The 19,963-nt window shown below is 44.4% G+C and overlaps 2 protein-coding genes across 2 annotated transcripts in view; one reads left to right on the forward strand and one right to left on the reverse strand.

Annotated features, from left to right (window-relative positions):
* Positions 1–4,249: 4,249 nt before the first annotated feature.
* LOC8032265 (UPF0669 protein C6orf120 homolog) lies at positions 4,250–15,103 on the forward strand. Its single transcript, XM_029971466.4, has 3 exons — positions 4,250–4,722; positions 11,413–11,651; positions 12,373–15,103. The coding sequence occupies exons 1-3, from the start codon at positions 4,701–4,703 to the stop codon at positions 12,676–12,678; spliced, it is 567 nt and encodes a 188-aa protein (XP_029827326.1). The 5' UTR covers positions 4,250–4,700; the 3' UTR covers positions 12,679–15,103.
* A 3,430-nt stretch (positions 15,104–18,533) lies between these two features.
* The window catches only part of LOC8032264 (protein jagged-1), a 97,908-nt gene continuing 96,478 nt past the window's right edge, over positions 18,534–19,963 (reverse strand). Inside the window, exon 16 of the mRNA XM_040504004.2 lies at positions 18,534–19,798. Within this exon, the coding sequence (XP_040359938.1) occupies positions 19,350–19,798 (449 nt within the window). The 3' untranslated portion in view covers positions 18,534–19,349. The remainder of the gene's footprint in view (positions 19,799–19,963) is intronic.

Here is a 19,963-nt window from a genome sequence, read left to right on the forward strand (position 1 = left end):
CTGTGTTGTTCTGGCCTTAGGGTTGACAAATATGTCGTTTCTGACAAGTTTTTATTATTATTATTTTTTTTTTTAATGAAAAATGTTACAGGTGCTAACAATGTCATTTCTTAGCTCGATTAATACTAGGCTTAGGCGGGACCTCGGCTCATAGAGAAATTTGGTTCTCTGTGTCTTTTGAACTAGGTAACGTCGCATTCTCAAACTTCGGAATTCTTTTTTAGCACCGCCGGCATCACATTTTCATGGAGTTTCAACTTTCAGGGATGCACAGTTTGTTTTTGCAGGCCAAAGAACCATGTTTTATTTTATTGGTCAACCCCTGCAATAGGTGCGGCGGCGTTCCACCAAAACATTGCATGCGTGGTGGCATATAAAAAAAAGATGCAATGAACTCAAGTCCCCTTATACAATCACAATTTCATCGCCAGATGCCACACTAAACATCAATCTGATAGCAAGCGCTGCAGTGAAAATGCTATTCACTGCGTTTGACGGAATGTCTAAGACAGTCGATTTTCGTCAATTACATTGGGCAGCAGATGTTTCCGCAAACATTACTCATAGGGGGAATTTTTTAAATGAGCAAAGCAATTTTGCTTAAAGGCCGACGACCAGACTCGAGATTCTGCAAGGCAGAAGATCCTCCTCACCGTGGGGGAGGAGGAAACAGGCAACTGTGGACAGGGTAGAAGGGGGGGAGAGGAGGAAGCGGGTGAAAAATGGAAAGCGCGAACTGGCGGTCGGTCTTTAAGGTACAAACAGAAAAGCAATGTACAATTTTCTCTCTCTCTCCAAGTCTAATATTTTCATGTATGACTTATTATTTGCTGCTTGACATAATTTTGTAATTTTCTTGTCTGCACATTTGCCTAACATAGGGTTCAGGGGCCTTGACAAACTGCACTGTTGCAGTTTCCTTCTCCAGTCCCCCCCTCCCCATTCTTTACTGTGGAATGTAATAAACTGAACTGAAACTTAAGCATACCAAGAAGAAACTGAAATTCGGTTCTTAATTTCTTGTGCAGTAGTATTTGTGTTTTTTTTACAATTGCCACTTGATTGATCATAGAGACCGCAACTTAGTTCTGTGACAGCATCTAAAGAATCAAGGTGGCATGTAAGCAGATTCTTCTAACAAGTCATGATTGTTTGAAGGGGCAAAGAAGCTAAAGAGGCTTACACTATCAAAATGGAAGGGCGTGATCATTACATCAGCCAAACTTCAGTCACTCTGCATAGCAAAGAGATATTTTTTTTTTCTACACATGGTGATTGACCATGACTGAGATGATTGTTGTTGCTGGTATGTTCTTCATTGAACGTTCAGTCGAGTCTCAGTGCTTGTCCTATTTAGTCCCTTATTCTCTGTCTTTGTTCTTTGCATGCTGTTTTGCCATTTTGGCTATCTAAAGAACAATTAAAGTCGATCTGATGAGATGAAAATATGGGGCGGAAAGAGCAGAAAGAGCTCTTACCCAGTGTATGAATTGGAATTCCAAAGGGCCACCATAAATTGGCAGAACTACATTTGCTCCTTGAAAAAGCTTCATTCGAGGTTAGTCTACCTTTTGACATTCTCCAAAAAACAACTGCACCCCACTGTTGGAGTAGAACATAAGGCCATCGATTAACAATATTTAAAGCTCCGTAAGACCCTCTCTACTGCCACATTTTCTCTGAAAATTGAAGTTTTCCAAAATCTAGGGTTTAGGAAAGAAACCTACGCACTTACTTTCTCATGCACCATGCAGAAGAAATCATTTAAATTCATGGAGGAAACCATAGAATGAGAAGACAAAGATATAGGCTCAGACTCAAAACAGTAAGCTACACTGTCATACCGAGAGCAGGGCATATGTGCTCAAAGTCCCAACACAGCTCGCGATTTCGAGTGCACACATTATCTGTGGTGACGTCATTCACCGATCTCCTTCGGCAGATCTCCATGATTGGAACTTGCATGCTCCGTAAAAAATTTTATACATTGTGAGGTGATACGGTATGAATGAAGGAAATGTGATGCGATATAATATGGTATACTATAATGTATGTGAAGAGGTACGACATGGTGATGCATGTCAGAAAAAGTCAAATTTGGGGTCTTATGTGCCAAACTGTTGAAGGGCATCTGGCATGCCCCAGAGGAGGACTGAGGATTAATTTCAACCTCCTGAAGATCTTTTGGATGTACAATCGAAATCTTGAGTACACAGCATCTTCCCCATATTGAGCCTCCATCGGATTGCGGGCACCTCAACCGGGATTCGAACCCGCAACCTGGGAATCCTTAGGCCGGCCGTTTTTCTCGAAGCGATTGAGGTGGCTGTTATGTATGTGAAAAGATATATCGTATGCAGTCATCTCTTTATAAAGCTACTCACCTGCACTCCACCATTACGCTGCGTGCTCTTCCTCTTTTTCCTCGGTGTTATGCCATCCGCCTTTTGCCCGACCTGGAAGAAAGCCACCACCACTGAAATATGGTTGGGACCAACAGCAGAATGGGCCCCAGTTCACTATGATGCATACGAATTCGCAAGGGGGGTATGTGACAAAACCCGTACCAAAAGGACGATGACATGCCAATAACACCAAATGTACTTAGATTATCATCTCCAGACCAGCGGAGACAGATGCTAGGCGAGTTCTTAGCATAAGGCATAAAGTCGTGGCCACCATCGACCCTACGCCATTAATTATGGTGCACAGTAGCTAATACAAAAGTGTGTGGGACTGTTTCACACAAGGAGCTTGATGGGCTTAGCCGAAGCCAGCAAGCGAGAAGAACAGTGGCTCGGCTTTCCTGAGTTTTAGTTTATGCTCTGTTCAGCCCAAAGCACACAGTGTTGGAGCTTGCACTTGTTGGATCAATCAACCACTTCCCTTTCATCGCCTGACACTGCTCTCTGCGCGTAGGGGGCGGGAGCGTAATCACACAGGGAGAGATAGGCGTATGACTGGTCTGACGACCACATAGCTCCCACCGCATCGACTGTCGGCTTAGAGTTAAACAGAGTATACAGTACTCTTTGTGTACTTCAAGTCCAAAGGTCAGAAGCTTCAAGGGAGGGAAAGAAAGAAGGTGCAGCTTCTGCATTTGTAGGAATAACTAGTCTTTCCTAGTTTTAAACGGCGAGGAGGGGGTTCTTTCGTGTTGCGGGAAAAACGGCGAGGAGATAGGGCTGGCGAGAGTAAGCTTCCTATCCTTCTGCTTGCGGCCATAACGTTAGCAACTATTATTTTCCGTTTAAACGACGTAGCCTCCACGTCACTAGACAACATAACCATCGTTATACCCAGAAATTCAGTGCAGAACTGCGTCTTGCAGGCGACGTACCACCCCAGTCATCGTATTAATAATTACAAATCGGAGATGAGAGAAAGCAGACAGGACATGTCTAATAGAAAGGACACACTGCAGCGCCATTCAAGCGGCCCCTCTATATATCTGTTGCAAGTCAAGAGAAGCAGGATCAAGCCCCTCCCCTAAAGCTTTCTGATCACCATAGTTAGTGGTTTCCTCCTCCCCTGCATTTGCTTTGTTTAAGTGGAAAGAGGCTTGAGGAACTTTCCCTTTCTTTACCTACAGCAGTCTTGCGCTTCGGCAACGCCTGACACAAGAGCGACGGCTGAGCGCGCGCTCTCGTGAGGAGAGAGTGAGAGAGAGAGAGAAAGAGAAGCGTTGTAGAGCGGCTAATGGGAGAATGGGCACTGCTTCGCGTTCTTTCGCGGCTTCAGACACCGCCGGCCCCGCTCCATGGGATATAGTTAATGTTTTCGCATTCAAAATATTGAAGACATCTCAGGAGGCATCTCAGGGGAAAATGCCTTTTACCTTGTTGTTCCTGGGTGCTGCAACAGGTGAGTGTTTCCTTTTAGCCATTTTGCCACCGTTCTTGGCACGGCTTTCGGGCAACCGTCTGATTGCCTCTCTTTGCACGTGGCCGCCGAGCGCAGGACAGGACGCGTTTGATCGTCCGGAGCGTCTGTTTATGCTAGATGAGCGCTACTGTTACACAGTTATACTTTGCACAGCGGGATACTTCACGGCCATAACCAGAAAAAAAGTATGCTGCTTGAAACCTCCTGGAACCTCGAAACGCGCACGCCAAGACGCACACAGCAACACGCAGGATCTCGAGCGTTCAGCGTCGCCTTTGGTTACCGCAGCAACGGGCAACATTCAATCAGGGTGATCAGGGTTGTTTCCAATCTTTCCAATGGAGTTAAGCGGTGATTAGGTCTTTAGCTTCTGTCCTCTGGTGTTTGTGGTAAACATAAAATAGTTTTAAATTGGCATAGTAAAATAAAATAAGTTGAACTTATAAATTATTTTTTTATTATTTTTATAATAATACTTTTGTTACAAAAAATGACGAGTTCTTTTATTACCACCAAACCACAATGGCGCGAGTCACCGCCCAATGTTACGAATATGCCACTTTTGATAAATTGTCTACTCATCGTATTTGCCGGATAATTTTGCCGTGTTTATTTCGTGCGATACACCGTGTTTCTGTGCAACGAGCTGCATCGTGCTGTGTACCGTGACGGCCGGTTGTTTTCTTGCAGCAGTTCCGTGGTGAGCGTTTCGATGACCGGGCGTTTTACCAGCGGCAACCCGGCAAGAGTCCACTGCCAGCGTCGCGATGAGTCGCTAAAATGATCGACACCTTGCCAGCTGATCCAGCAGAAACATGGACTGCTGGCTCTTCAACGGTAATGCCCGCTCGAGACTCTCAGGGAAAACAATCTTTGCACTCCGCGAATCATTAATCGACTCAGTGGCTTGTCGACTGAACAGTAGTGTCGGCGGTAAATGGTCTTGCGGTAGGCGTCTTTCAAATTGCCGGCTAAGCCACATGTGGATAAAATCGAAGTTGAACACCCGAGTCATGTGCGAAGTAAGCATCAAAATCGTGGACTAAAGGCCGGTTCTCACATGCAGCGAAGCGCTGATGTAGCGCTGCTCACACTTTTGACGGTGCGATACAAAGCTGGTGAACGCGCTCCCGTCAGCACGCGCTTACTGCGAGGTCAGCGCTGTGCTTGTAGCGCTCCGCTGCATGTGTGAACAGGCCTGAACGCAATGAACTGTTTAAATTCTGCTTTTCAGACCACTGGGAAGCTCCACTTTGTGCTGTCATACGCACTCTGTTGTAGCTGAACAAAGTTCCCTCGCTTTTTGTTCTTTCCAATTCTTTTTCTCTGCTACCTGCTCGTTTTTGTGACGTCACTTGTGAGTTGTGACATTACACTGGCGCCATCTATCAGTAGCTTTGGAATTTTTTTTATCTGCTTTTAATTGGACTGAAGGTACAGCTCTGGACAGCTACCGCCATCTATGAGCGACGGTGACAACCAGAGTGTTGTGTCAACATTTCGGTGTGGACCGACATGATCCTGGGGAAGCTAGCCCTTAACAGCTCCGCTGTAAAAAAAAAGTTTGCATTAATAAAACAGAATAGAAGTGTTTCTGGGTCACTGGTTAGATGGCGCTAGCGTGATCTCGTCGTTAAAACCCCTCTATCCTGGGAAAAGTGGCGCCATTCATTGTTGTAGAAATGCTCAAGGCACGTGCCCCACGCCACTTCTGGGAAATTCATGGTGTCTGAAATGTAGCTCGGTGCTGCACTGTGCCGCCATGATCTTCCCGAGGGCTGCACGTTGCATGTGCCTTGTGCATCGGTGCACCTTGTGCTACTTTTGAAACCTGAAGGGGCTTTACTTCTTGTAAGTTGTTGCAACGCAGTTAATCACACTCAAATGCAAATGTGTGGTTCAGCCGTCAGAGTTCTCGCTGGCAGTTTAAAGTGGTGCTCCGAAATGAAAAGTATTGCTAGGGCGGTAGAAAACGACACTGTTGGGAAGTATTTGAAACACATTGTACTTAATGTACTTTACTTGAAGTACAATCTTTGAGTATGTACTTCTACTTTAAGCATTTTTGCTGGTACTTTCCGAGGAAAGGGTGAAATTACGCTCTCTCAAGGAACGCTTGCTTGCGTCCTTGGCTTTCCCAGTACAATTTCTGAGGTTGACTATAAGGGTTCAAGAACATCTATGAAAAAAATGGCGCATAGTCATGCGACAACACGCTATCCTCTTTCAAGACGTCAATCAGTCAATTCTCTGTCTATAAGACCGATACAAAAAAGTGCCTTATAAGTTGATTGTGTTAAATAGTTTGCCAGCAGGAGTGAAACAACTACTCTATAGCATCTTGACTTTATCCAGTATTCGCCGCCATTTTCGAAAAATGACTGATGCATCCCCGATTACCTCCGGGTAATGCGTGTCAGTTCTAAACAAAACACTGTATAGGGGAATGAAAGGGCATCATGAAAGATTGTGTTAAAAAAGTACCTGTACTGTTTTGAAAGTACATTCTACTTATAGTACTTCACTTGGAGTACATTGCACCCAGTGTATTTACTACTTTACTTGAAATACTTAACCTCTAATTTACCTTGTACTTTACTTGAGGTACTTTTCAAATGTACTTTACCGAACACTGGGAAACGAACAGGTTAAGGTTCCTACGTCTGGCTAAGTGAAAGGCTAGATGGACAGACCTTGTATATAGGAATTCTAACCCAGCAAAGCACTGCTTCAGGGTGTGAAAACGAGCCCTGCCACATGATGAAGCATCCATGCCTCTCCAAGACATTTACTATAGACATTTACTTGACCTGACGTGCACGTCAGCTGGTAGACGACTGAAGCTTCGGTGCTGACCAGTCTGGCTGAGAAGGGCTTGCTGGAGTGAAATTTGATGATCCTAGTCTAAAGGAAACTACTGATGTCTTGTTGCTTGAAATACTGACAGCCAATCTATACAAAACACTTATACAATTTTATGATGTCTGCTTACCTGCGTACCTCCATTCATTCTCAATCTCGGGATAGTCATTCGATTTGAAGAGCTTGACATTTCAGCAGTGAGGTTCACAAAAGGGACACTTATAATGCCAGCCTGGTACTTTTTGGTAATCGTTACTACTTACAGGCAGCTCTGGGGTTCACACTAAAACGAAGACAGGGCATGTGCCAAGAAGATGCAACCACCATGAATCAACATCACAGACAGAAGTTTTTGTTGTATAAGCAATCTTTTGGAAAAACTTGACTGCTTTTTCAAAAAGGAGTTGTTGTGAACCAGCATCTGCATAGAACAAGCCTCGCAATAAATGTGTTCCTATATCTGCAGCACATACCCCCCCCCCCCCCCCCCCCCCAAAAAAAAAAAAAAAAAATTACTATGTTCTTTTTTTTTTTTTTAGCCCCAAAAATGACTTATGCATTGCCAAACGCCTAATCTACATTGAAATGTAGTGCTAGTGGTCCGAACAAGATGCTAGAGTCTCAGAACCAGTTGTCATATTCAGAAGTTATAATTTATTTTCTGGACCCATTTGTGGGTTTAGCCAGGGGACATTTTCATATTGAAAAGTTTCGAAAATCACTTTGAATAAGGATTGGCTCAGACGGTCGTGTCGGTTGTGTTCAGAACGACCGAAACGACAGCAAGGGCTAATTCATTGGGGTAACTGTTTGCCATACATAACATGGCAAGCTAGCAAGAAGTAACTTCGTGTAGCAGGCACGATCCACGGTCGTGCCGGTGTCCGAGGCTTTGCCATCATTTCGGTTGCTGTGGACGCAACTGGCGCAGACGTGCGAACCAGCTCTAAAACTTTGGCATCTAATCTGGCCCGCTGGCACATTTTTTTTTTAGAGCGCAGCTCTTAGGCACCTGCTTCCAGTACGTTCCCTATGATGACGTCACATGTGACATCATGAGGGTCACCAGTAACGTCACTTGTGACTTTACCGTGTGTTGCATTATGGGTAAATTTCCCCGCTAAATTTAGCGGAAAAATTTCCCCGCTACATTTAGTGAGAAAATTTTCCCGCTAAATCTAGCAGAAAAAATTCCCCGCTAAATTTATTGGAAAAATTTCCCCTCTAGATTTAGCAGAAAAAATACCACATTAAATTGAGCAGAAAAAATTCCCCTCTAATTATAGCGAAACATTTTTGCCGCTAAAGTTAGTGTGAAAATTTCCCCGCTAAATTTAGCGAAAAAATTTCCCCTCTAAATTTAGGAGAAAAAATTTCCCTGCTGCATTTCGCAGAAAAATTTTCTCGCTAAATTTAGTGGAAAAAATTTCCCGCTAAATTTAGCAGAAAATTTTCCCCGCTAAATTGTTGCACTATACAGATTTTACTTACAGTGGAAACAATAGTAAGTTGCAAAAAATAGTTATGGAGACTAGAAAAAGACTTCTGGTTTAAAAAAATCATGCGAGGGAGAATTTAAAAGTTTAGGCAATATATAACTCAGCGTAGCAAAGCCATAATTTGTTCTGCATCTGGGTAGGTAAAAAAGGACCTTTTCTTTCCATTGTTCATAATTTTTTTTTGTTTGACAAACGGGCAAATCTATATTTAAATAAATTATTTACAGGCACAGTTTTAAACTGTAGGAGAGTCTGCCTAGTAGGGGAATCGTATGGGATATTTTAATAACAGGAAGCATTTTCTTTTTGTAAAATTATGATCTCTTGTGTATTAGATACTGTGTATCTCCCCAAACAAGGAAACAATAGATTAGGTATGAAAAAGGAAAAATACTCCAGAGTCAGCTTTGTTTTCATAGGTAAAACATGCCTATGACGAGAAGTAATTCCAACTGTGTTAAAGAGGGCAACACAAAGCTCGTTCCTATGGGCATGCCACATTAATGTTGCAAAAAAGTTACACCGACGGATCAGAAGCTTTCCACTTACTCCATTACAGTATCCTTCAAAACTATGACCGTTGGATTAATTACAGGCTTTCCTTTAGGGCGGAGAACTATTGCTTTAGTTGTTTTTTTTGTTGTTTATTTTTAACAAATTGACATGACCATTGCATTAATAATGTCAATACACTGTTTTCACTGAGGATCAGTTGTTTGATATTAGAAGAAAAAAAAAGGCTAGTGTCTTCTGCATAGGCAACATATTTTGGTAAAGGGCTAATATTGGAAATATCATTTATATACACATTAAATAGTAATGGCCCTAAAATACTACCCTGAGGGAAGCCATTGTAGATTTGAAGGGTATTTGAGGGGCAGTGACTCATAACAACATATTGAAACCGCAAGCTTAGTTAGATATGACTTAACGAGATTTCGGTCATTCCCTCATACACCCCAATGCTCTAGTTTAACGCAGAGAATTTTGTGATTTATGGCATCAAACGATTTGGTAAAGTCAACAAAAACACCAAGAGTAAGAAGCTGCGATTCAAAATTTTTCAAAATGTATTCCTTTTGGACAAGTAAGGCACATTCCGTTGATCTATTTTTAGTAAGTGCATATTGGCAATTAGCTATCACAGAGTGTTTTAATAAAAAGTTATTTAAACGGCAACAAATTATGCGTTCTAACCCTTTTGGAAAACACATAAGTACAGATATGGGCCTATAGTGCCCGAGATCATTTCTGTCGCCTCTCTTATGAATTACTGCAAACCTTGCCAGCTGCATATCCATAGGAAAGGGCCCTGTCATAAGGGCTTCATTTTAGATACGTGTTAGACATGGTAAAATTGTTGGCAGCACATTTGATCGGGCGACTCTGCAGGTTATGCGAGTCAAGGCTATTCATATCTTTTAGGCTTTTACAAATCGAGGAAACTTCAAATTCGTCTGTTGGTTCAAAAAATAAAGATAAGAAACCGAAAATGTTAGGAATGTAATGACCGTTACCTACTTGCCAAAAAAAAAAATATTAAATGCTGTAGCCAAATTGGAATCCAACAGTACATTGCCATTAACTGTTAAACTTGTAATCATTTGGTTTTGAATGTTTCTATTGAGGAGTAGGTTGAGGCACTTCTATTTTTCTTTAAGTTAATAGAAAGGTGTTGACCAAAAAGATCATTGTAGTGAGCAATTCTAGCTGACCTAATTTCACTGTTGAGCCAATTGCACAAAGACTTGTATTGCATGATCACAGTGAGACTTGTTTTTATTTAAATGCTGCAAATAGTTTGTATTTTTTCTTGACAAGCTGAACAAGTCTGCGAGTCACCCAGGGCTTGTGCGCATTTTTACGTGGTGTTATTTCGACAGTGGGAAAGCAGTCATTATAAATTGAAGTGAAAAGCTCAAGAAAGCTATTATAAGCATCATCAACAGTTCCTGCATTGTAAACCTAGCCCCAATTGACACGGGAAATATGATTCCTAAACATGTCGAGTCTTTCCTTAGTTATGAGCTGACGTCTTACTTTGTTGACAGGATTTGAGCGGATTTGTTTTTTTATGCACAAAAATATGGAAGATGATCACAAATATTAGTGGCAGTACGACCTGCCAGAAATGTGCCATTGTTATTTGTAATAATTAGGTCTAAAACAGAAGCTGTGATGCACATAAAACTAGTAATTACATCCTGGAAACCTGTACTGTGAAGTGAAATTAATATTTGTTGCTGAATGGGGTTGTTTGTTCTCATATCAATGTTGAAGTCACCAGTTGTATATCGTCCACCAAGAGGTGGACGATATACAACAAAAAAGGTATTGCGCCCAGATTGCACGATTAACATTTCAATAACGCTGTTCGATAAACTGTTGGCGAATAACACTTCGCAGATATCTTTTTTTTTTATCAGTATAGCAGCGCCTCCCCCCTTGTTTTGAAGGGCGGTTGATATAAAACGGGTTATACCCCAGAATACATACAACGTCAGTGTCAGTCCAATACAAAGTTTCGGACAGAAAATTGATGTCAAAGGAACACGAAGAACATGTGAGATTGTTTAAGACAGCTGCACAATGTGCCACCACCAACTGGTTTTTATACCAAACTCTATCATTTTTGATATGATGGTGGGTGCATAAACTGTTCAAACTCGGATGCCAAACACCAGTGTCCGGCGTTAGTTGTCTGCGTTCGCACAGTTAGTAGATATCCACCGTGCTAAAGACAAAGCCAGCTAGCTTTGCATCTACCCTCTAATTGGTGTGGATGTGATTTCATCTCGGCTGTATGGTCTTCTGTGCAGATTGTGCTCTTTAGAACATGTTGCGTCTTTCGTAATGGTTTTCGTGGCATCGCCAGAACTTCCCTCGGGGCTCCCAGCCCCAAGCATGTGATGTGTTATAGTTTGTTGCAGCTCAGGAAGGTAGGGCGAAGGAAAGGAAGACCAGGGAGGAGGAAGCAGACAAAACGCTAAAGAGAGGAAGAAGTTTTCCCCCCTCTTTTCCAGCGTTCCCTGTGCTGGAACGCTGGAAAGTTTTCCCCCCTCTCTGGCCTACCTTCTTGAGTTGCAATGGACTGTAGAAGACTAAGTTTTATTTGGGTGTATCACGCATAGCCGGTTATGACAAGCGCACCGTGGCACGCATGCAGGGCGTGCGCACGGCAGCAGCTGGCTCTTGCTGCTGCTCTTGTGCGTGGCAGCATCTGCGGGAGCGGTGTTCCACGAGCGGGTGTCAGGCACGGTGGGCGGCGGCAACTACAGCTACTACACCCTATCCAAGCCTGGCTCGGTCACCATCCTGCTGCACCCGGTGTCTGGAGACCCGGACCTCTACGTGGCGGAGCGAAATGTGCAGCCCACCTTCGACCTGGACAACCACTGCCTCCAGGTGGAGTGCTCTTTTTCTGCAGACTACCGCAGAGACGGGTTGTTAGGTTTCGGTAGTCACGATAGACCATTCTACTAAAGGCTCTCTGGGAGGCTCCATTTTGTTTGTCTGCAGCACCTTCTACATACGTACGGGCATTTCAGCGGAACCGTTGGGGTAAAAGGGGGAGAGGGGATGCATTCGATCCTGACAGCAGACGATAAGCCGTCCGTCTTCCACGGGGTGTTGCAACCAATTTGGCAGGATAGGAGAGAAAGACTGTACAAGCCGTGCCCATTGTTTGGTCAATTCCAGTGGGCTGTAGGGGAGGCTTGTTTCTCTCTCTCCTCTTACTCTTGTAGAGCGGTCTATAGTTACTCACAAAGTGAGAACGGCTGGGAGAAGCTTCAGTTGTCGTGTCTCCAGTGCATGCTTCCTACATTCGACAGCGTTTTGGCATTTTATGCACCTCGAGTGCATGCACGTAGCCAAAACATGGCAGAAGACATGAAGTGCGTGCTGAAGGCTGGCCGTTCGAATGACACGCCCTGCCATTCTCACTCTGCCCCTCTATTCTCACTCTGTGAGTGCCTACCGATAAGTTTCCAGAGTGGGCTGTGCCCTTCTATCTTGGGCTCATTTGCCAACAGAGTTTGTTTTTGGCCACTCCGCTCCAAGCGAGCCCAGGCACCGTAAAGCCACACTCTCATCTTTGCCCCCCTCTGGCGCGTGGCCTTCGCAGTCGACGACATGCGGCTCGGAGCGTCTGGAGTTGCCGCGGCACTTCAAGCGCCCCGTGGGCATCGGCATCTACGGCCACCCGTCGCACGCAATGAGCACGTACGAGCTAGAGGTGCGCGTAGAGGACTCGGCCGAGAACCTGCTCTTCTTCGACTACAACTACATGGCCGAGAAGCAGGAGCCCCGGGGCGAAGACCCGCCCGAGCCCAGCCGGGAGGACTCCGGCAGCCAGCTGCCCGACGAGTCCCTGCTCTGGACCGTGCTGGTTGGGCTGCTCAAACTCCTGCTCCAGGTGCTCGAGGGGTGACCCCCGTGGCCGACCTTCGGAGGCCATACGATGGCTTCGCCGACCGTCGGTGGCTCAGAGGGAGCCAAACGTCGACTGTGCGAACGGTTGGCTGCCGTCTTTCGGAGTGCTTTGGACGCTCAAAGAGTGAACCCTGCGGCCGACCTCCGGAGGCCGAAGAATGACCACACAAACGGTCGGTGGCTCAATAGAGACTGTGCATTGATTTTGCGAACGGTCGTTTACTTTTTTTTGGTAAGCGAGGGCCGGTTTTCTAGTAACGAAGTCTTAGCTAGACCGTGAAAAAAGAAAGCACTGCCAAGGTTGTCGCACAGTGGAGTAAGTGGCACATTAAGACGAGTCTCAAGAGCTCGTGCCCCAAGGCTTGGCAGGCTTGCTTTCACGCAGTCTTAGCTAAGACTCTGCTTTTAGAAATCGGACAAGATGCTCGGAGGAGGACTTCCAGAGGCCGAAGGACGGCAGCACGAACGGTTGGCGGCCAAGTAGAGACCGGATATCAACCGTGCAGAAGGTCGGTTGCTGTCGTACTTTGCCTCAACCCCTGCAGCGAAGTCAGGATGTAGTCTATGCTGCGTTTAAAGTAATGGCACGAGTCGGGAGCCGTGACTCTTGCTTCCTATTGTGTCCGAACCATGTAGAAGCTCTGCTGTGTTCTTCATTAAGGTGAAGCATGGAATAGAGGTGGGCCATTGAATAAGCCGTGACTTACAACCGCTGCATTGTTCCAAAGCCTCCAGAAGAAATGGACTGGCTAAAGGGTTGTTATAGGCAGTTGGGTTGTGCCAGGATTCATAAATGCTATTAAATCAGGGATCATTCTGCAAGAAAGTCTTTGATTTGGTAGTTTTGTTGCCAGCTTGTCTTCAGTATTTTCGTTGCTTATGCCTTCAAATTCCAGAAATGAGACTGTGTAGTGATGTTACAATTTCAAACTTAAAAGTTGCTTTCCGTGTTCATTTTTCACGAAATGCAGAGGGTGTTTTTCGGAGTTTATTTTTGTTCGATTCACAATTGTCTGAAATTCTGAGTTTATTTTACCGTGTACCCAGTTTATAAAAATTCAAAACCAAAATAAATGAAGTCCGGGTACTATGAAACATTCTCTTGAAGAAACCTTGACAAGCTAAAAAGCGAACCCCTTTTGTCAGTAGTTTGAGATTTTAAAGGAAACTTAAAGGGACACTGACAACCCCCAAAGCTTGTTTTTAATTTTTTGCCAGGCGATCTATTATGGTGTCCGAAGATTACCCAGTCAGTATTTTGCTACAGTGTCACGTATATTGTTAATAAAATAAGAAATGCAACTGCTTGAAACCGAAACCGAAACTGGACTGGGGAAGAAGAAGAAATATAGAGGAGGAGAAAGTTGCCAAAAGTCACCTGGCCGTGCAACTTCCTTTTTTTTTTTTCAATCAACGTATTTGCAGTTTTTTAGACGCCACAAAAAATGGGTATCATAGTTTAGTTTATATTTTAGTATTGAGTGGCTGCCTTCGATGAACCACGAGCTTGATCATCTTTGGTAGTTGTGTCTTAACCATATAAAACTGCTCGTGACTACGGAGAAGAGAGTGAGCGCGATTCAAACCCACCAGTTCTCGATTGGCGGTTTTCCGGCGGAAAGAAAACTAATTTTGAGCCGCAAATTGGGTTCTGGGTAGTTGCGCTCCCATATGTCGTGTACAAATAAAATCCTTGGTGGGCATAAATACCCTCTCAGTGTCCCTTTAAGTGGGATCTCCTCAGGACCAGTGACCACGTGCTCTTATGAAGTTTATTTGTAAAACACTTGTCTTTTTTGCTTTTAATTTTGTCATTGTGACCTTGAAATTTCGAGTTTTCCGGATAAATCCAAATGACGAAAAATTTACCAGTGCCTGTTTTTTGGATATTTTTTTATTTATCTGAAAACCCAGAACCCTAGCTATATATCTAGTAAATTTTTTTGTTTCTCTTATTATTTTCATAACAATGCTGTGTCTGCTTTTAGGATAATGCTTGAGCTTGATCTAGATAAGCTACTGTTGATTTGCATTTTCACCATTCCTTCTGGGATGAGAGTCTTAAGTCCTCCACCTTGGAGAAGTGCAATGGTCAATTGCGGTCCTGTGAGTAATCAGAATGTCCCACAGGTTGCCAGCAGAATGCATCAAAGTCTTGGATGTGTGAAAGGGTTCTGGCACACTCTGGAGTCAGAGAGAGTCCTTTTTGAGGAACTGCTGCATGTATACTAATACTAGTTATTGCAGAAATTGCTGCACATGCTAAGATATATGAGAAAGGTGCGCATAGTGGTTGTGCAAGATAGCTATATTTTGCTACCTTTCCAGTGGCCTCTTTATTATCACCTTGCCAAGAATGTTTTTGGAGCAGAAATAGTCAACCCGTGTGTGTTTTCCTAAATAAAAGTAAATCCAGTGTCTTATGCAAGCTGCTACTTGCTTTTTTGGTTGGCTGAGCTCTGCGCTTTTACTGTACAGTTGAACCTCGATTTAACGAAACCCGATTTTACGAATTTCCCGATTTAACGAAATAATTAGCTGGTCCCGGTGACTTCGTTAAATCGAGGTTCAACTATATCGTAAAGCTTCCGTATAGATCTATGGTACCAAGTGAAGGCTGTGAGCTGGCTGAGGAAGTTAGAATATAGGGTGCTTTTGTTTAGGCTGAATATAGCTTAATAAAAAAAGGGACGCTCAAGAATAAAGCAACAAACCTTTGGGGTAAAGGTGTGGTGGACATCAGGGCATGAGGGTCATTCAATAATCTATAACTAGGGTTCTGTGTTCTCAGTGTTTATTTTTTTCCCCTCGAATTGAAGGGGGCTTAATATTTCCCACAGATTTTTTTTTTTTTGTGTGTAAATTTGTTATAACTTATCCAATTTATGCAAAAAACGCAGAATCTGTATGAAAAAATAAACCCGTAAAAAAATACCCCCAAATTCGAAAAAAAAATAAACACCGAAAACACGGTACCCTATCTGTAAGCTCAAACTAAATAAACCAGTTTTAAAGTAGAGTCCAAGTTACAATTGATTCCGCTCGGCACAAGCCACGATACGCAACACACACGACGAGACGCACCCCAACACACTTTTCCAGTGGAAGGGAAACAAAACCAGCCGAACCTTGCTTCCCTGAAGTTACGCAGCCCCGCCATGTCGTGGCGATGGCCCAGTGTTGTCAGATGTTTTTTTATTTGTGCTAGAATGCTTCGCTCGTTATTGTTGGGAAAAAAAAAGGAAGAGTTCAGCAGTCTCAGGTTATTCAACATAATGGTAAATTGAACCACTCTTTTTCCTGTAAGCCCCGAGAGGCACAGGCAAGCGCTGGTTCCAGTTTCGTCAGCGAGAGAAAATGAAGAAAGAAAATGAAGAAAATTTCCTCCTTTCGAACTTCTGATAAAAGGTGCGCCTGACCGGTGACTGGGCGCGCTATGTGAAGTCACGGAAAGGCAGCAACGGTGCGTTCAGAAGGAAGCAAAAATGAAATTTCCTTTCTTAGAGTATACCAGTCCGAGATGCAAAAAGGTGCCCTAAAACCCTCTATAATGTGATCTAAATTCGACACACCATTTTAATAACTCCAAGTATCTAAGAAGCTACCAAGACTCGAGTTGCCGTCCCTGCCGTCAACAGTTGGACCGCCGCTGCTGCCACTAACATGGAGGAAGTTTGCATTCCTTTCTCAAACACCACCAGACGGTGCCGCATGAGAATCGGTGAAACGGAGGAACGGGAGAAACTTCCTCACCTTCCGTTGGCGACAGAAAGGAAAATCGGTTTTTCCTCCATTTCTCCTTCCTTTTCTTTAGGGTGCAGTTGCGGGTCAGTGTTTAATACTTAAACTGGTAGGAGGTGTTACCGTCGTTATTGTGATATTTTCCCAGTAGTGCACTCGCGTTTACCACGTATATACGAGTACTACGCTGCAGTGAGTGATGGGATTTTTTTTCCTATTTTTTGATGGTTTGACATAAATAAAATGATAGTCTGTCCTTGATTAATTTTCATGTTTAGAAAATATGCGTGTGCTTAAAATAAGTGTTACAAGGCAAAAAAAAATTAAAATGTTCTTCCATTTGGGCGCATCTTCTGAGCAGAATGTCGCAGACTCCGATGACAGTTTCATAACTGCAGTCGTCCATTCAGCGACACGCAGCGTCTCTGGAAGGATGATCGCTTATAATCCAAAATATGATAAAACAGAACATGATAGAATGAGTTTCACTGTATTCCAACTCGAAGAGTCCTTCGTATAAAGATAAGCAAACTGTTAATAAAGTACCATCCAGACGTTTTGGGTTTTTTTTTATTCACGCTTTTTATTACGATTTAACATGAATGTGCGGATTGCGGGTTGGATACGGTTCCGACTTTCGCAGATGCAGCTCGGATGCAGAGACAAGGTATATGAATCGGAAGTGGATACAATAATTTAAGAATATTGTGTTTCCAGTTTGGATGCGGATACAAAGTCTGCGGATGTGGATCGGATGATCAAACTGTTATCCGTGTAGGACTTTACAGATAAGTCACGCTTAAGAGTAAGGACACTTGAGCTGTCTTGTTAATACTTGAAATCACTGTTGCCAGTTACCTTAAAACTTTATATCCGATTTTGTAGGAAACATTATTTTTGTTCTCCAAAAACATTAGAACAGTCTGCAGGGGAGCAAAGCTATATGGCGTTGCACCTGGTGCCGTAACGAAACCTGAGCAAGCCGAAACCTGATTTTCCCATTGCATTTGCCCCGCACTAGGCAACAAAATGGTAAAAATCGTAACGGTGCAGGCGAGCTGGTGAATATTAACCATGTTGAATTAACCTGAGACTGGGGTAGAGAAGAAACATCCAAACGTAGAAGGGACAGAAAATAGACAGGACGACGTCTCCTGTCTATTTTCTGTCCCTTCTACGTTTTGATGTTTCTTCTCTACCCCAGTCTCAGGTTAATTCAACATGGTTAACAAAATGGTGGCACCCACAAGAAAATCAGGAAATGGCTACTGATACCCTAAGCATAACTTATGGTGTGGGTTTACTTCTACCCTTTGCTGCAGTTGAGAGCACAGAGTGTATAGACACTTGTCCGTGGCTTACCTGATTTCTCGTTTAGCATTTATTTAATAACGGGTACTAACATCAATTAAAAGCTCTTTCCAGCTGTTGTTAGGTTCAGACCACTGTGCTCCACAATGCAAGGCTCAAGTGCTAAGACGAGAAAAGCGCTTTGGATATGCGCCTGCTCATTTAGCCCAAGGTATAAGACATGCGCTTGGACCTTTGCCTTGCCACCACTTTGTATAACTTGCGAGAAATTACAAAATTTCTCGGTATTTTCTTAGTGTTCTACCAAAGGGTGTCCCAAAAAAATCTTTTAGTGTAAAACAAGCCGGAAAAATCGGCGCCTGTACTTGAGTGCACCAATCTTTCCGGCTCGTTTCAAAGTGTCGGATCTGCTTGTTCCACCCTCTTGCGATTATGTGCACCGTGGATTGCTGTACCCCGCTTTCATCATAAGGTGAAACGGGGTATGCACTCTGCTACTAAGAACCCTGGCAATTGCCTGCTCCCCTCGTTTTGTTTTGAGACTACCTAACACACTTGGACAGCTCGTGCAGAGTATGAGGCTTGCCTCCTTTGGCTTACTTACCTTGGAAGGCATAGGCAATCTCTGTTTTTTCTTTGGGGTTTGTTTCATGGAATTCGATTAGGTTTATAGCCAGTACTCTTCAGCTTGCTTGGCTCGATTTACACTACCCAGCTTTGTGGAGGATTCGGACTTGGTTATTGGAGATTTCTTGTAGATAGACCACTCGGAAACTGGGAGTTGCAAACCATTGCAGCACATTTTTAATGTTTGGCCAGACGGGTGTTCGGGACCAGCTAAAGAGTCCATATTTCTTCGTCTTAAACACCGCAGACACCGGCACTCGATTTCTGCCGCGGCAGCCACACATTGAACACAAGGGTTGCACACAAAACCTTGTTTGTGAACTCATAATCTGGAGTCGGTTTTGGCGTAAAGTTGGATGGAAACTCTTGACTAGACTGGAGTTTTCGTTCTGCGACGTCTGCTCGCAAGTCACAACCGAGGTGCGGCTTCCACAGCCAAACGTCGCGGCACTTCTCTTCGACACTGTTGCTTCCAGTCTGGCACTGTTGGATCCCAGCGGACCCTGTTTGCACTGGGCAGCATCCCGAGTTGCACCGGGCAGAGGAGCAGCAGATGCCGGACGTCTGCTGCCGCCATCTGCTTCCTCTATTTATTTATAAATTAAAATTTTTCAATGTACAAAGAACTGCAATGATCACCACAATCTGTACCACGTACAGAGCTACTATTTACATATGTACATCCACAAGAGTCACGTGGACATTAGCAGCCAGGAACACAACCTGTAGAGGTCGCGCGAGTTGGACGAAGCAGGCACTCACTTCTGGCTCATTGGCACCTGCGACCCAATGTGTTGTGCAGTGAGCCACCAGTCGAGGGATGATAAAAGGACCGTTGCCTGTATCCGGGCCTGACTTCCTGCACTGGAGGTACTGTAGAGCAAGGCATGCTGAGTAGTGGGCCGTAGCGGGAATAGCTATCTTGCCCTTCTGGCACAAGAGGCACTGCAGGACGAAGCATCCTGGGGGTGGGATCGGCAGAAGCAGGTGTCAGACAAGCACCACCACAGCATCGAGTTTGTCGTCGGACGACTCGAGCAGAGCCTTGGGCCCCGCTGTACTCGGCCGCGTGGCCAGGAGTGCATCTTTCTGGCACTGTTTGTTTGTGACCTCCGCAAGGTGGTTGGTGTTTTTGGAGGTGTCCAGGGGCAGTGCCTTGAAGAGGTGTGCCTTGTTGCGGGGGTCCAGCTCGCAGAGTTCCGTAGGTTCCCAAATGGGATTGCAGTAGCGCCGCACGTTTTCCTCGTTCTGGTTGTTGGCACGGTCAGGCTCTTGGGCAGCGTGGTCGACTTTTGCACTGACACTCGGCACGGCTGTTGGCGGCCTCGGTGGGCATAGGGCCCCAGGAGATCGCAGGCACCAGGCAGCCAGTGCCCCCAAAAGACAGAGAAGGGCCAGGCCAACCAAGGACACCGTGGCTGCAAGCAGGTAACTGCGCCCTGAAAGAGACGTGATTGTTTGCTTGATGGCGAGTGTATTGAAAGATCTCCCTTGCCCATGTGCTCTACGCAGGCATGCCTCTAGTCTACATACTTCTTTAAATGATTATTTTTAGCAGGTGAAGAGACTCTGCTGCTTTAGAGCACTGTTCCTGAATTTTCTGC

The sequence above is a fragment of the Ixodes scapularis genome, unplaced genomic scaffold (genome assembly GCF_016920785.2).
Source record: "Ixodes scapularis isolate PalLabHiFi unplaced genomic scaffold, ASM1692078v2 PGA_scaffold10__122_contigs__length_95168666, whole genome shotgun sequence".
NCBI classification, from domain to species: Eukaryota; Metazoa; Arthropoda; class Arachnida; order Ixodida; family Ixodidae; genus Ixodes; species Ixodes scapularis.

Excerpts from the sequence above, each read along its gene's own strand:
- LOC8032265 (XM_029971466.4), top strand. The coding sequence starts at position 4,701 with ATGGACTGCTGGCTCTTCAACG. Across the intron at positions 4,723-11,412 it reads GGACTGCTGGCTCTTCAACG|GGCGTGCGCACGGCAGCAGC; the intron begins GTAATGCCCGCT and ends GCACGCATGCAG. Across the intron at positions 11,652-12,372 it reads TGGACAACCACTGCCTCCAG|TCGACGACATGCGGCTCGGA; the intron begins GTGGAGTGCTCT and ends TGGCCTTCGCAG.